This window comes from Rhopalosiphum padi, chromosome 3 (assembly GCF_020882245.1).
Source record: "Rhopalosiphum padi isolate XX-2018 chromosome 3, ASM2088224v1, whole genome shotgun sequence".
In the NCBI taxonomy this organism is placed as follows: domain Eukaryota; kingdom Metazoa; phylum Arthropoda; class Insecta; order Hemiptera; family Aphididae; genus Rhopalosiphum; species Rhopalosiphum padi.
The window spans coordinates 48,913,554-48,930,468 of NC_083599.1; the positions used below are offsets into that span (position 1 = coordinate 48,913,554).

The following is a 16,915-nucleotide window of genomic DNA, read 5'->3' on the forward strand; positions in this document are numbered from 1 at the left end:
TCAATGGTAGTATACAGTAATATGGCATGTCATAAGTCTTTGGGTGGTGGGGTCTGGGCCGATGTAGTCCCCCTGAATTTAATTTTAAAATAATGTAGGAAATAGTAAAAGTTATGACTTATTATAAAATAATTATATTATAATAAATTATAATAATATTATTACTATCATAAATTATTCATATGAATTTCCAACGAAAAAAGTCGTAATTATAGATACGACTAGGTACAACTTCGTTCTAAAGGTCGTATCTAGTTAAAAACCACGATCATGTGATATTTAAAAAAAAAAATAACATAGTATTAAGAGTCAGCTAATTGGTGATATAAAATTATGCATACCAAAATTTTAGAAATTAAAACAGAATTAGAATTTATATAACCATCATAGTTTTGCTCCTCCTGAAAAGTTGAGAAAATAAAGTTACGACCTGTTTTGCTGTGGCAGGCGATATAATGTATATTATTTAATTATAATGGGCGCATCAAGCATATAAACTCTACCACAAATACTTTTTATTCAATACAAACTCTGCCAGAAAAGAATATCAGGTAACAGTATAAAATTAATACCTAATACCTATGATATATAATTATGAAAAGAATTTATAATTGTTATAATAATAATTGTCCACATCAAATAAGAGTTAGGCACAAATCAATGACACATATTGTAATGTACTGATGTGTAATACGTTAAATAATCATAGTAATCATTAAATATTACACTCATTTTTTTTTTTTAATTTACTTGGTGTAGATGTACTGTTAAGTTTTACATATTAACTTTAGAAATTTTGACGTATGTCATTGCAACGGATGTTAAAGTACTTATAAGTACTGCTAAAGTGACAAGGCCTTAACACTGGCGGAGTTTCCACATATCCATTACAGGTAAGAAAATAAAACTGGCAGAGTTTACAATCGCCCCGATTAATAAAAAAAACATTTGTTCTATTCACACCACCTCTTCATAGAGGGAAACTCATTATATATTCTCAAAAAATAAATAAAAACTACATTCTATATTTTAATTATTTTTTAAATTACAAACTAGTAAGATACAACACAATAAAAAAAGAGAATTAATAATTTGTATCTCTTGGAATGGACTAATATATTTTATGCATTGGGCAGCAATAAATAAATAAACTACATAAAAAATGAATAAGATACCTAATTTATATAATTATGAATTTTAAACATACCTCGATTAATATTGGTTATTTTGTTGTTAATCTGACAGCACACGACTTGAAATGTGAAATCACCGTGAATACTGCGCTCGTTTTCACTCTTTCTTAGCGTCATTGCATATACCATTTGATTAATATAAAAATGATGAAAAATTAGGACGCCTTTTATTCGCAAAAAATAAAGGTCGTAGTACGCCAGTTTTGGACGTTGGTGTGAAAACTGAAAAGTGAATAGGTACGTCGTCGCCGGACAATGGCAGACCAGTGACGCGGGGTACTAACTCCGCCAGAAGTTAGCCACATCACCAAACGGTAGTTTACATTGTAAGTTGTAATGATGACGTGTCGACGTGTACCAAAACCAAACGCGTTCCCGATTTACGCGTACGTTCATATTATGCTGTTCACGGTGGGATAACGTGAAAGTGGAACACAATACTCGTGAAGGTGAACATTTTAGAAGGACGCCGCACTACGTCATAATACATAGTGTTGTACTGATAAAAATTACCGGGAAAATATGTCGCGTCCGCCACATTGCGCGTGGTGTCCTTTTGACATCGCCGTGGTAGTAATGTCGTTTATATTATGTGTACGGCACGTAACAACTCAACAACTGACATTCTCCACTACAGAATACCGATACGTCCGTGCGTGTACGGCAGGGGTCGGCAACCTGCGGCTCTTTCGATCTTGAGTTGAGGCTTCATACGCAAAAATAATTATTTTATAATTTAAAAAATATATATTATTTTACATTATATCTTTGTTGCTTTTAAGAATATGAAATACCTGCACGGGTCATCTTCATAATCAACTAAAATTAAGTATGTACCAAACTTTCCGAATGCATGCAAAGCCAATGATCCCATCGATGTAACCATAATATTATAACCATCTATTATTATTTTTTTTATTATTGTAGCCAAAACATTAAACATTTGAATGTATTTTTTACTAAAATTGTTTGTATGTTTTTACATGAATAAATATTATTTCATGCATAAATTCGTTTATTTTAAATCGAAAATCAATTATGTATAAGCAAATACTAAAATATTCAAACAAACATTTTTAATGGCTCATTAAAAACTGGGAAATTATGTAAATTGTAACTTTTGGCTGTTGGCTCTGCTGTCTCGAAAGGTGTCTCTGGTGTACGGAAATGTCAAACGAAAAGTAACCGAGCAACCGGGCCAGAAATATTGAATAGAATACTATGCGGGCCGTACTTAGCTATCGTAAAAAACAATTTTATACAAAAAAATATGCATAATAGTTATTATCGTTGGGAAAGTACATGTTAATACTTTATTCATAATTTATTAATATTCATGTACTATTACCTATACAATATTATATCTTTCTCTTGGTAATCGGAAAAAATGACAAAGGTAAAAAACGTTAGATTATATTATTTATTACGAAAACAGATGATGTATATTGTTACTAGCTCATACAGCCAAAAACGATAGGTAGTAGGAAAAACTTGATTATAAAATAGTATACATATGTAGGTCAAAAGGTCAATTATAGTAGGTACAGGTATTTTGCATATTCTAATATTTATCACTATATAAAAATTAAAATATGATAATTAAAACTGCGAATTGAATGCATCAAAAAAATAAAAAATGCACTATAAACATACTACTATTATCTATTAATAACCATAATTTAAAAAAAGGTAGACAAATGGAAACTATTCCATCAGCATCAGCTCCTCTATACATTAGGTGTCGAATGGGTCACTATTATGGGTGTGTTAAATTACTTAAATTTGAATTCAATGATAGATCATTGTACACGAAAAATGATACAACAGGCTATATCACCAAGAAATTTTTTTTTTATTCAATTATTGGTATCTCTAAAAAATATTCATAATATAGGCACTAAAATACTAAAATATACGAAAAAAAAATCGTATGAAAAAAATGATCAAGCTTATTATTAAAAAAAAAATTGGTTTCCATCTATAAGTATTACCAAGTTACGTCGCGCATCGCTAATATTTATATAACTAGGGCTCGGAAGTTGATGTATTTTGCATTTTTTTACATTAATTGGTGTTTTTTACTTTATAAGTCATTTTTTGACATTTTTAAGTCATTTTAGCACATTTTTAGTCATTTTCAATCATTTAACATAAGTTTACTTCTTATTATTTTTTGTTGGCCATTATATCGATAACTTACTTAAAACTTTGAGATTACCACAGACTAAGATTAGTACCTCTCCGATTACAATCGTCGTTGTCGTGTTGTAATGAAAATTATTGTACTTAAATTTTATTATTTATTCGTAATGCCAAAAATTAAAACGTTGGTTAGTGCTCGTCTACGTCTACTATATTTGTAATTTTTTTATTTAATATTTAAGGGCATTTTTGTCATTTTTATGTCATATTTTGAGTAATTTGTAAGAGTTGATAAATGTATGATATTATAGAATTTTATAGTAAAGTAGAGTACAATTTAAAAAAATATATATTTTTATTAATTTAAAACAAATATTTGTAATTTTTTAAGGACATTTTTATGTCATATTTGGATTTTTTAATATTTTTAAGGTCATCAACTTCTGAGCCCTATATATAACATAATTATTAGATGTAATATTATAATAAAAAAAATAATTAACATGAATTAATTACTAATATAAAATAAATAATTAATACAACTATAATAATTACTATTTGCTAGTTATTATTAAGAAAAAATGTTTTAAGGCTACGGAATTGAAAAAAAATAATAATAAATATACAAAAATAATGTTGGCAAAATAGAAAAAAATCAAAATAGCACTTATACTTCAAAATATGCAAAGATATGCAACATAAAATTTCGTATTTACCTTCTTGGTTATCTGAAACAAATTATAACTTACTTAGGTATCTCTATCTACTAGAACCTTTCAAAAAAAAAAAAAATGCAAATGCTAGTAGTTATGAACACTGATTATTATAATAATATAAATGTATACAATATATTATATCAACTATATACAACAAACTCAGAATTTAATATTATTTTTGTTGAAAATATAATTAATATATTACATAAGATCACACCATAATGCATATTTGTTGCATCAACTTGTTATTGTAAATGTAAATCATGTGATCGTTTATTTCTGTAACAGGGTCATAAGGTTACTAATGTTTAATATATAAAAACTACCAAATAAATACAGTCTATGTTCACTGCATTATAATATTGTTAATGTGTACATCATGTTGTCATGTATATCATGTAAGCATAACAATAACATTGTTAGAAAACAATTTAGCTGTCATACTTAGATATGTGTTTAGTTATAGTGAAATATTACTTATTTTAACTAATTGTGTTGTTTATATTATCTTTTGTTGATCCACATTATTATCCTTAATCAATCATTTTTTTGTAAATATTGTGGTGATATATCACTTAGTGGTATAGTTCATAGATCATCAGTAATAATTTTCAACATTTAATATTTTTAAAATTCAAACTATTGATTTAAAAATAAATTAAGTGTTTTTGATAGTTTATTTTATGTTTAATTCTATTCTTTTTATTTCCTAACAACTATACTTTCTTTTATACAATCTTTAATTCCCTCCAAATAAACTCCGGGTTAAAATCAAAGATAAAGATAAAGATAAATAATTTATTAAATTTTAATTAAATATTTTAAATAGCACTTTATGTTAAATGTAACAAATAGAATTACATATCCAAGACTTTATATACACATATTTTATGTTAATTTTTACACTACTAATAAAAAATAAAAACAATTATTATGTAATGTATATTTAAAATCATAACAACATTATTTTATTTATTAAATATTATCTTCAAGACTCAATTTTCAAAACAAAAATTAATCTATAAATAATCATAACACAGATAGAAGTAGTTCGTTTTTATTGATAATAAAAATGTAATATAATGAATAATAATAATAATGTATGTGTAAATACTGACAGATTTTTTATAGTAAGACAATAATTAGGTATTTCGGAATATTTAATATAACCATATATTCTTTTTTACATTTTTAGATACAAGTTTTATATACTTTTTTAATTTAAAACTTTACAATTTTAAAATACCTATAAAAAAAATATATTCCGAAATTCATTAAGTCAAATAATAAAAAATCGGCTGTATAAATATTTTAATATAATTAATGTACCGAAAATAAAAGTTGGAAAGGGAATGCATTTTAAGGTTTAATATAAAATACGACCTAATCTAAATTTCTTATAGCTAATGTCTTAATATTTCTATACTTAAATTAAATTATAAACTATACATAATAATATAATCAGAAAAAAGTGCAATTATGTACATATAATTTTATGAGTATCTAATAACAAAATGTTTTTTTTTACTTTTATTTATTTTTTTTATTGGAAATACAACATAAATATTATTGGATTAAACTCATAAAACTTATAACTAAAACTTAACATAAATATTTTATTTTTAATACAATAAAATTATACATACATAGTTCTATTTGTATTGATACAAACTGAAATTGTATGATAAAATTAACTGCTTTATACAAGATAGATATTATAGTAAAATATAATATAAATCAAACCGTGATAAAAGTTGGTTCATGCAATTTTTAACATTTGCTTTTATGAAGATCAGTAGCAATTTACTATTATAACAGTATTATACTGCAAGTAATTAAATGCACCATTATTAACATGACGAGTAAGTGAACAACTCAAATTTTAATTAATGTACATTATAATTAATTAAAATGATTTGTTTTATTTAATTTAATTCTCAGATGACTAGAAGTAATATTTATTTCAAACCAATCTTGTTAATATTTAAGAGTAATATCTTCTCAAATTATTTTTTGAGATTTATATATAAAATGTCTTAGTTTAAAACATTATCACATAAATTACGATTTATTTAGGGACCCATTTTAAGTTATGGAATTATTTGAAAATTATATTAACAAAAAAAATGACTTATTAACTTTATAAAGTTATTAGTTTGACTGATTATTGATGAAACCTAGAACAAAGATTCCTTGAATTATAATATAACTTTGGCATCAATCAGGTCTAATAAGTCACTTAAATCCCGACAGAAAATAATTAAGATTCAGTCCAAGTTATACTACCTACCAAAATTATTAAATTAAATACATCAAAACATAATATGAATTAAATAAAAAAAAAATTAAACACATAAATATATTTGGTAAACAAAAATGTTATGATACTAAACACTTTAAACAAATTGTTTTTTTTTTCGTATGTTTATTAATAATTATAATATAAAAACATGATAATAATACGTAATGATGTTTTCCATTTTCTAAACTACATAATATTGTTATAATTTGTAAATTTAGACAAAAATATTTAAAATGGTACCAGTTTACACAAGTGGTGTCAAATTAAAAAGGGAATGTTACACATAGTATAAATTATTAAATTAAACATTTAAAAATCTTCATCGCAACTGTTTTGTTGAAAACATTTGATTTGCGATAAGATATAATTTAAGGGTGGGGAGATGATGTGAAACGCTTATAGGATCTACGATTCAATAAGTTAGAAATAATATCAAGAATTGATTATTATAATATGACTGGTGAAAATAATTTAAAATAAAGGGAAACGACGAGGTCGTTATAAATTTAAAGGGTTTGATTACATTTAATATTACATTTTTTTTTTTATCATACTGCTAACGTTATTAATTTAAAAAATACTAATATGGAAGAAAAACATTACCCAGTCTTATTTATTTGGAAACAACAGGTAACGAATCGAGGAATCATCATTTAAATTAAATTAAAATTAATACTATAGGAGAGGGTGTTGGTAGATTCACCATCCTTGAAGTCTGAAATAAAAACATTTTATTAATTAAAATTAAAATTAAAGTTATATCACAACTACTTTTATAACAATATTTACCTCCGGTCATCCTGTATGTTGTGATTATGAATAACAATTGCTCTAGTATAACTGTCAATTCCGGGGTCTGCCATCTGGCATTGATGGTCCATAATGATGTTCGTATAGACCTAAAAAATGAATTTAAGTAAATAAATTTAGTATAAACTAGGTAAATTCAGGGTAATCATTGATATACATCTCTAAGACAATAACATTAAAGTGAATTGCGAAAAGAAAGTACATAATTTATAAACTAAGATAATGAACATTATGAACCATAAATATTAAATTAATAATGTACAAGGTGACTCTTTTATCTAACAACACTCATTATAACATTTTTTTTAAATATACATTTTTGAAGTTTTCACTTTTTTTTTAATGATAACATACATTTTTAATAGCATATTCCTAAGCCAGCAGTTCCCAAAGTGTGTGCCACAACATCTCAACTCTAATCGTTATGTTGTTCAAAAATAAATTTAAAATGTTCTATACATTATTTTATCTAAAAAAAGGGACGCCATGAGAAAAACTCAGTTCTAAAAGGGTAAGACAAAAAAGTTTGAGAACCGCTGTCCTAAGCAGAATATTTTTTAGGGTACTTCAATGTATACAAATTGAAATTTGAATGAGTAGTTTTAATTTATAACTTATAAGTTATAAGCATTTAAAGTTTAGATGAGCAGTATGAAGTGGCAGAGGGTACCCCGAAAAATATTGGTCCACTGCTCTGCTCATATAAACTTTAAATGCCTATAACTCAAAAACTACTCATTCAAATTTCAATTTGTATATGCACTGAAGTACCCAAAGAATATTCTGCTTAGGAATACTCTATTAAAAATGGATGTTGTCATTAAAAAAAAGCAAAAATTTAAAAAATGATGATCATGAAAAATAGTTTAAAAATATTTTTTATTGACCAAATTATGTAAGAAAATATTTTCAAAAACTTTTATAGTATTACTAATATTTAGTTAATATTTGAAAATTGTGTAAATTATTTTATTTTTTTCAAAACTATTTGTAAAACAAATATGCTATTGTTATAACTGATTTACCTGAGAAGAGCTAAAGGTTACTTGAAAATCTAGAAAATTGTACTACTTTTAAAATGTTTTAAAGACATATATGAATGCAGTTAAAATGTAATTTTTTGCATGATTATAAAATTAATCTGATTTTTCATTTAATCTACCTTTACTTGTTATTTCTTCCATTGTCAATTCAGTACATTCAGCTCCTGTGTGATTCTGTCCTCCACAATTATAGCATGATACTTTTGGTGGATGATATGCTAACACTTGAGGTTGCATTAAGACGGGTGTAGTAGTATAAAATGTTTGTGAAGAAGATGGATAATAAACAAATTCAGTAGGTTGTTGGTAAACTTGCTGATACTCAGGTGATTGAACAACATGTTGTTGCGGTATATATTGTCGTGGCATAGGAGAAAAACCTGACATTGGTTGAGAAGTTTGAGGTTGATGAACATAATATGCTTGAGTATTATAACCTCTAGCACTTGCTCCATTATCATACGCCATAGTATAGAATTGTTGACCATTGTTAGGTACTTTAAGATGAGTTTTATGAATATTTTCCCTACCAGGTTCATTGAAGGATGATACTGGAAGTCCTCCTGCCATAGATTTTCTGAAATAACAAAACAATATACTTTTATCTATTTACCCACGTATTTATAAAAAGTATAAAGAACATTTAAGTAAATTTAAAAAAAAAATAGATATTAAAATAAATGTTTATAAATAGATTTATTGATAATGATAAATTTTAAGTAAGAAACAGTTTATTTAATGAATGTCAAGACAAGAATTCTAAAAAAGATATAAAAATATTAAAGTAAAGTATAAAGTTTTATAGACAAAAAAATACTGTCAAAATAAAAAAATGATTACTTTTACTTTTTATATTATTTTATTTTTTTAATTTCCAACTAATTATATCTCAATTATCTAGTAATAATACTTAATACTTAAAAATATAATATTTTAAAAATTTTCAATAGTCTTTTATTAGTACTTTAAATAACTGTTTGACCAAATTGAAAATAAACAAAAGTATTATTGAGATTTAAAATATAAATTATCTATTAAATTTCATTTAATTCATATTAATTTTTCATAGAATGAAATAATAATGTTTATTAAAATTGAATTTTACCTATTATAACTATTATTTATATTTCCATCGCGTGAAGTCCTTGGTTGAGATTGTATTGGACGACCCTTATAATATTTACTGGTTTGCGCATTATATGAACTATTGGTTATTGAAGTAGTCATTGGTTTTGCAGTAGCACCAGCTATTGGTTCTTTAACTTCATATACTTTTGTTGTGTTAGTTTCAAGTTGCAATGGATTTTCTATAAAAATGAAAAATATTTAAAATAATTGTATCATTAATTTAAATATAATATAAATTACTTGTATTTTGTGGTCTGTGTTCAGAATTAGATTTGGACTTTTCTTCAATTAATTCATTTGGTGCAACAATAGACTTTTCCTCTTTATTTTTACCATCATCCAACACAGATGAAAGTGTAGAGAGATCAATATTTTTTATGGATTCACTTCTAGGAAGCCCTACTGTAGCAGTTGTTTGCTGATTTGTATCTGAAGTACAGAGTGTTTGTTGTGAATTTATGGGTGGTGAGTTTGTTTTTGGTAGTGTTGGCTGAATTGTAGAAATGGTTTGTCCACCATTGTCTGTTTTTATCTTGTTTTCAAGAGTAAGTTTTGAGTTACACACTTTTGCACTACTAGTTTGACATTGGTTTTCAGATTGAACCAACTTTGGACTTGCATTATTAGAGTTACCCTGAACTGCATGCTGAGGAGAAGCTCCCGACATTTTATCCGAAATAGATGAATTAATAGATTTATAAGAGCTACTTTGACTACAATCTTCTGAAGATTTTGATGACGATGGCATCTGATTATGTGTTTCAAGAATAGGTTCGTTTTCAATTGTAGAGTTTAATGTGGCATTTGTTAAAAGAGGCTTACTCTTCACTACAGTATCAACTTTATTTGGAGAAGTAGACTGTAAATAAAAATAAATTCATAAATAATACATTTTACAATAAATTTTAACATTTATTTAAATATTATACCACAGGCACTGGCGGCGGCATTTGGCTTTTACATTGATCTTGATGTCGATTAACAGTTGAATGTTTAGTTTTTGTCCCATGTCCTTGGTAGTTACGACCCATGGGATTTTCAGGATAAAAAGAAGGGACCTAATTAAAAAAAAAAACTTATTTACTTTTGCTATTTATTTTAAATAATATAATTTTATGTATTTAGAAATTTAAAATAACATTGAGTATTATTTTTAATGTATAAATGACCCTAAAACTAATTAAGTAATAATACCCAATTTTGAATACTATAATATATAATTGAAACAATTTTAATTAAAATATTTCCTGATATATTGAAAAAAAATTACCTTAAATATTAATACTAATTATACTTATTAGTATTTATTAGTTAAAAATAATCATAATTAAGATATCAATTCTATAGAAAATTTATATTCAATAAATAATACAAATATATTTTAGTAATAAATATTATTTTTATTAATACGTTAGTAAGTTACTGCAGTATTGGTTGAACTGGGTGTAACATTTTGATCAACACATGACAGTCCAAGGAAATGATAAATAAGTAAAAATAATATTAATATTTTATTGGCTAATAAATGCTAAAAAATAATCTGTGCACCTCTACTTAGAAGCTGTTTTAAATAATATGACAATAATGATACAAGCCATACAAAATTGTTTATCTTATCTTTAAACCAAAAAATGAGTAAAATATAATAAAAAAAAAAACACTGAGTAGCAATGAATGTAATAATTGAGGCTCGGAAGTTGATTTTGCATTATTTTTTTGAAACTTTTTAGACGATGCTCTCATGGCCACAAATGTGTTTCTTTACCATGTGAATCTGAACAACTAATTTTTATTTTACATTTTTTGATGTTTATTACTTTTTAAGTCATTTTTTGACATTTATAGGTCATTTTCCCACATTTTATTCATTTTTACTGATTTCACAATAGTTCACTTCTTAACCACTTTGAAATTACCACGGACTAAGATTAGTACCTATTTTATCTCATCGATTATATTGGTTGTTGTCGTGTTATAGTGAATAATATTGTACCTACATTTTATTATTTTTTCGTAATACTTTCGAAATGCCAAAAATTAAAACGTTGGTTAGTGCTCGTCAACGTCTACTATATTTATAATTTTTTATTTAATTTTTAAGGACATTTTTTGTCTAATAAATGTTTATAGAATTTTATAGTAAAATAGAGTACAATTTAAAAAAATATATACTTTTATTAATTTTAAACAAATATTTGTAATTTTTTAGGTCATTTTTCAATGTTTTTAAGGTCATCAACTTCCAAGCCCTAGTAATAATATAAGTCTCTCACCGAGTGGAAAAACAAAAAGAAATAATTTTGTTATAGGCCGGTACTTTTGGTAGAGGTTTGAAAACAATGTGTTAAATTATATACATGTACCCATTACATGTTGTTTAACTAATATTTAAAATTTTGATAAAATGAAGATTGTTGGGACAACAATTTATAGTAGCTAAAACATCTATCTATGTCAAATTAAATACAATTAAAATAACTATAATATGGTATCTTTTTAATATATTCAAAAAATTTGGGTTTTGTGATAAAAAAATAAATCAATAAAATAATGCATGTTTAATGTCTTCATTTCATAGTTAAGGGTTAATTAAACAAGGCTAATTAATAATTAAAAGTAAATTTAAAACACTAAAATAAATAAAAAAACATTTTTTTCACACGAGCTTGTTATTATTAATATTTACCTATCACTAAATAGTAAAATAAATGTATGATAGTAACACAACCATTTTAACTATAATATATAATATACTATGATAAATCAAGTGATAAATAAAAAAAGGTAGGTTTCACATAACATTTGGACCTAGATTTAAGTAAGTTCTCAAGTTAAATCTTATAATATTCAGTTTTATAAGTATGTAGGTATAGAGAAATTTTTTTATTTCCAATGTTTTAATTGTAAAACAATGGTTAGTTTTTATACATTTATTTAATTTATAATATAACTTACCATTCCTGGTGTATAATTATAATTGGCATACATATTATGTGGTGACATTTGATACATGTTCCAATTATTCCAAGTTTGTGAAAATGGATAACTAGGATCTGAAGGATTACGATATCTCGGTGGAGTAGGATGTCTTTGCTTTGAGTTTATGTTTGGTGGTTGATTACGTGGATTTATTTGGAATGTGCGTGGAGGCCATGACACTGGGCTTGGAGATTTTGAAAAATTAGCTTGATGTGGTCCTCTAATTCCTGAAACTGCTGTTGGTGGTGGAAAGTCGTAACAAACTTGCATTGGTGGAACATTCACAGGAGGAAACGGATAATCTGAAATGTAAATATTATGTTCAATTTCTATATTTTTTTTAATTTAAAATATTGCATATTTTTATTTACAATGACGTGGATATAAATATCCATTTCTATTCAGAGGATAATTTGATCCTCCTTGAGTTTGCTGATACATATAGTTGGGTGGTGGAATCATGGTGTTGATATTCTAAAACAAAAAAAAAAACAATATCAGCTTATCCTGGTGCTTATTTTTAATAATATTTATTATCAAAATAGAAAATAATACAAAGAATAAAGATACTAAATCAAAAACATTAATTTTATTTTTTATTTAACTTAATAAAATAAATAAAAAATAAACTTTAAGAAAATTAAATCATAGTTATTACAGCCATAGAAAATCTACAGCAGTATAATAATAAATAAACTATGTATTGTTTATTTTAAATAATAATTGCCATCCCATGTATTTCTATTATCTATTCAATGTTTATTTCAAAGGGTGGCCGTGGTCGGTAGTGGTAATACATCCCCTCAGAGAAAAATGTAATGTAAAAATGTATTACTATTTACTCCTATAGCATATCCCCCTGAACATTAACTATAACCCACAGGATAGAAGGTCTGAAATAAGCACTGATATCTATTATTTATATATAATAAGGTATTGATGAATTAATAGGTATTTAAGTAAGAGACAATTTAAGAGATCCCAATTATATATGTATAACTATAAAGTGTTAAATCCTAATACTACATTCTTTATCACATTTTTAAATTAAATAAAATCTTAATTTAAATCTTTATAAACTAAATATTATTGGTAAGTAAATCTAATAAAACTTAAACAATTATATATTTTAATACCTTTTATAGATTATAAGTAAAAAGAAGTGATAAGTGTTTTTGGAAGAGATACAAATTAATAAATTAGAATTATCAAAATAAACATTTGTCAATTTTGTCTTTATGGGTTTTAATTCTTTTAAAGATTTATTTAGTAAAAAAATACAAATAGATAAGTTAAAAAAAAATGTGATATGGAGTTTTTCAACAACTAAAATTAATATTAAATAAGACGCATTTAATTATGTTAACTTTTAAAAACCAATTTAAATAAGCAATGTGTGATTAAGGAATTGTTTTTTTTTTTACTAAATATATTGAAACATACAATATTTTAATTTAAAATTGATACATGTTTGGATTTTATACTTGAATAGGATATTAAAAAAATTAATGTTTATAATTTAAATTTAAAGTTTTCAATACAGAAAAAAAAATGTTTAGCTATCTATTTGAAATTAAAATAGGTATATATATCTTATAGTAATTGTGATCTTTGACAATCAAGATAAACATATTGTTTTAACTATTAGCTAATCGTGAGTGTTAGAGATAATTGAATTTTGCTGCTAACAAGACAAGGTCATTTGATTGCTACTTATAAATTAATCATGTACATAATATAGGAGTAGAAACAATTATAATTCAAATCGTAAAACAAATTGCTAAATTCAACATAGCATTTGACACAATTAAAAAATAATATAAAAGTATATTTTTTTGAAAAAAATTATTTACTCAAATAAAAAATATTTATAATTATATAAGTATGTAATAAATATAGTACTCTAATAATAGGATACTCTTTATTTTTTTATTTTTAATTAAGTTCATATTTGTATTCAAACACTTAAAACAATAAAATTAAAAAAATTTTATTAACAACATTTTTAAGCTATGATTTTTTTTTAAATGTATGATAACTGATAAGTTTTTATGTTTAGATAACTTTTAAAGTTAGTTTAAGTTGTAATATTCAAAAACAAAAAAAATAAAGATATTTAAAATTATTATAAGTCATTTTAGATATATAATTTATATTTTACCTAAAATTGTATTCAATACACCAAATAAAAATCACTATTCAATACTTTAAAATGTTGATTATACTCATGATCTCATGGCTTATTAAAAATCCAAAATAGTTTTTGATTAAATAGAATTTATTGTCTAACATACCTACACAATTTTTTAGTTGTTTTTTTTTTTATTATTTTTGAGTCAAATATTTGTATATTTAATTAAATAAATTAAATAATCAACATTAGAATTGATATCGTTTTCAAATAAAAACCTATTTGATGATATGCTAGGAGAAAAAAAAATATAAATAATTTGTACAAATTTTATTGAAGTTAAAATTATTAATATAATTTTGTTTCAAGTATATTTTAATAATTTGAAAAATATAAAATTGTTTACAAAAGAGTAATAAAATTGTATATACTCATACAAAAAAAAAAAAACATTTTTATTAAATTATGTTACATTTAAGTAAATTTGATGTTTGTAGAACATTAATTTTTTTAAGGTTTTTTATTTGATCATTTCCTTAAATAATTTAATATTTAAATAGTCAATTGTATACTTTTATGTTTATTATTTTTAAGTTTAAGTAATTTTTTGCCATTTTTATTAAATTTAAAATAATAATTAAATATTTAACATTTTAAATACATGCTTAAATATAAAAAATATATAGGTAATAGATTCCCTTTATTAGTAGAATTGTATTTTTTTTTTCAATCAAGTATTAATAATGTTTTAAATTTCTAAAATGATTTAATTGATATTAATCTAGAAAATACAATACAATTTTCAGATGAGGAAGCAACCCAAAATTATTGATGGGTAGCACATTTTTATAATATTTAAAATGCAGAATATTATTAATTTAAAAATAAAATTTCTTTTTTTATTGCTAGTTTTGTGAACTATGAATTAAAATTAATTTTCTTAATATTCTAGTTCATTCTATCATGCTATCAGATAAAATGTACAAATTAATAAGTATCTTAAGTTTATAAAATAATGAAAAAAAAAATTATTAATGCTAAGAATAAAAAAAAACTGATGTTATCTTCATTATATTATTTTAAGTAATAATATTAAAATTAAAAGAAAACACAGTACCATTATAATATATTGACTTTCATGTCAAGTAAATCCACATTTTTTTTCAATATAGGCTATACTGAAAATATGTACATGTATATTACAGCCATCAATTTGAATGTATAAAAGTTGTATTGCCTACTAATCTTAGTAATAATCTAACAATTAGATACTACAGTAGAAGTTAACCGCTTATCATTTACTATTCAAAATTTAATAAAAGATGTTAGCTATTGTTTAATATTATGCATATTATATGTATATTATTGAAAATTAATTTAGAGATATTAATATAAGCAGTATACATACCTCCAAAATATCAGAAGATTCTTTGTCTAGATCACCGCCTTTCTTTTTGGACAGTTGTCTCTCTTTTTCTTTCTTAATACAGTTGAATATGCTATCTAGTTGAGTTTTTTGTTCAAATATAAATGCTGGATGATTTACAGCTAATGTGTACAATACCATAAGCTCCTCAAATGCGTTTTTATCGTTAAAGAACACTTTTGGACACTTAAATATACGTTCTAGACCTTTGTCGTCTGTTAGCGCTTTATAAATTAGTTCTGAACACTTAGTACTATTAGTGTTTAATACAGATAAATACTTGATAACCGCTGCCCTAACAGTTTTATCGCAAATACACTTGCAAGCTACTTCACTAACGCTGGCTGGATCGTTGGCTTCAAGTTCCAATTTTTTCAATATGTGAATATCTCTTTTAGACAAGTTATCTAAACAAGTGCCGAGGTACCTCAATTCAATTGGAAGACAGTGGCTTTGGAGTCTACACATCATCCAAAGCCGTTCGTAGCTTTTAAGTGTTTTGAAGTAAGCAACTACTTCGTCTATACAAACCATTTTCGGGCAACATCACAAATGCGATTGAATAACTAACACAACATGATAAGATTACTATTTACTAATGTGATCGATCGTTCACTAAGAGCACGGGAAACTAGAAACTATAAATAATCGATAAACTCGAATAACTCGGGTACGAAGAAAAAAATTTTTGTTCACAAGTCAGAGTACCCCTCGTCGTCCGTCGAATGCACAATGGGAAGATGATTGACCAACGACAAAAGATTAACCGGAAAATTCCCTTAATACAATTTTTCTCCCACTAAACATATGGATCATTGTTCAAATTTCGTACATAAAAATTCGAAAACAATTTCATAATGAAAAATTATTTATTCAAACGCTATTTTAATGCAAAACATATTTTATACAAAAGAAAATCTTTATTTTTATTAATTTTTAGTTTACGAAATATGTATTTTAACATCGGCATTCGGGATGCCTACACTGCGGGTTTGTTGATGGGCACGTGCTGATATCATTTATTTTATCTGATGATAAGAAATAT

The 16,915-nt window shown here is 24.6% G+C and overlaps 2 protein-coding genes across 6 annotated transcripts in view; both read right to left on the minus strand.

Moving 5' to 3' along the window:
* The window catches only part of LOC132924035 (putative nuclease HARBI1), a 59,988-nt gene extending 57,989 nt beyond the window's left edge, over nucleotides 1-1,999 (minus strand). For 3 of the 5 annotated variants that reach the window (XM_060988098.1, XM_060988097.1, XM_060988095.1), the window contains exon 1: nucleotides 1,208-1,999. In XM_060988098.1, coding sequence (XP_060844081.1) covers nucleotides 1,208-1,322 — 115 coding nt within the window. In that variant the 5' untranslated portion in view covers nucleotides 1,323-1,999. The remainder of the gene's footprint in view (nucleotides 1-1,207) is intronic. The other 2 variants (XM_060988096.1, XM_060988094.1) reach the window with 1 other exon arrangement.
* A 2,980-nt stretch (nucleotides 2,000-4,979) lies between these two features.
* LOC132924200 (ataxin-2) lies at nucleotides 4,980-16,612 on the minus strand. The gene is made up of 9 exons (XM_060988365.1): nucleotides 15,853-16,612; nucleotides 12,685-12,787; nucleotides 12,290-12,615; nucleotides 10,264-10,392; nucleotides 9,575-10,193; nucleotides 9,312-9,513; nucleotides 8,326-8,783; nucleotides 7,143-7,252; nucleotides 4,980-7,068 (listed from the first exon to the last, which is right to left on the minus strand). Exons 1-8 carry the CDS (start codon nucleotides 16,402-16,404, stop codon nucleotides 7,197-7,199), a joined length of 2,445 nt encoding a protein of 814 aa, XP_060844348.1. The 5' UTR covers nucleotides 16,405-16,612; the 3' UTR covers nucleotides 4,980-7,068; nucleotides 7,143-7,196.
* Between the last annotated feature and the right edge of the window lie 303 nt (nucleotides 16,613-16,915).

Excerpts from the sequence above, each read along its gene's own strand:
- LOC132924200 (XM_060988365.1), bottom strand. The coding sequence starts at position 16,404 with ATGGTTTGTATAGACGAAGTAGTTGCTTACTTCAAAACACTTAAAAGC. Across the intron at positions 12,788-15,852 it reads AATCTTCTGATATTTTGGAG|AATATCAACACCATGATTCC; the intron begins GTATGTATACTG and ends TTTTTGTTTTAG. Across the intron at positions 10,194-10,263 it reads TGCCGCCGCCAGTGCCTGTG|TCTACTTCTCCAAATAAAGT; the intron begins GTATAATATTTA and ends TTTTATTTACAG.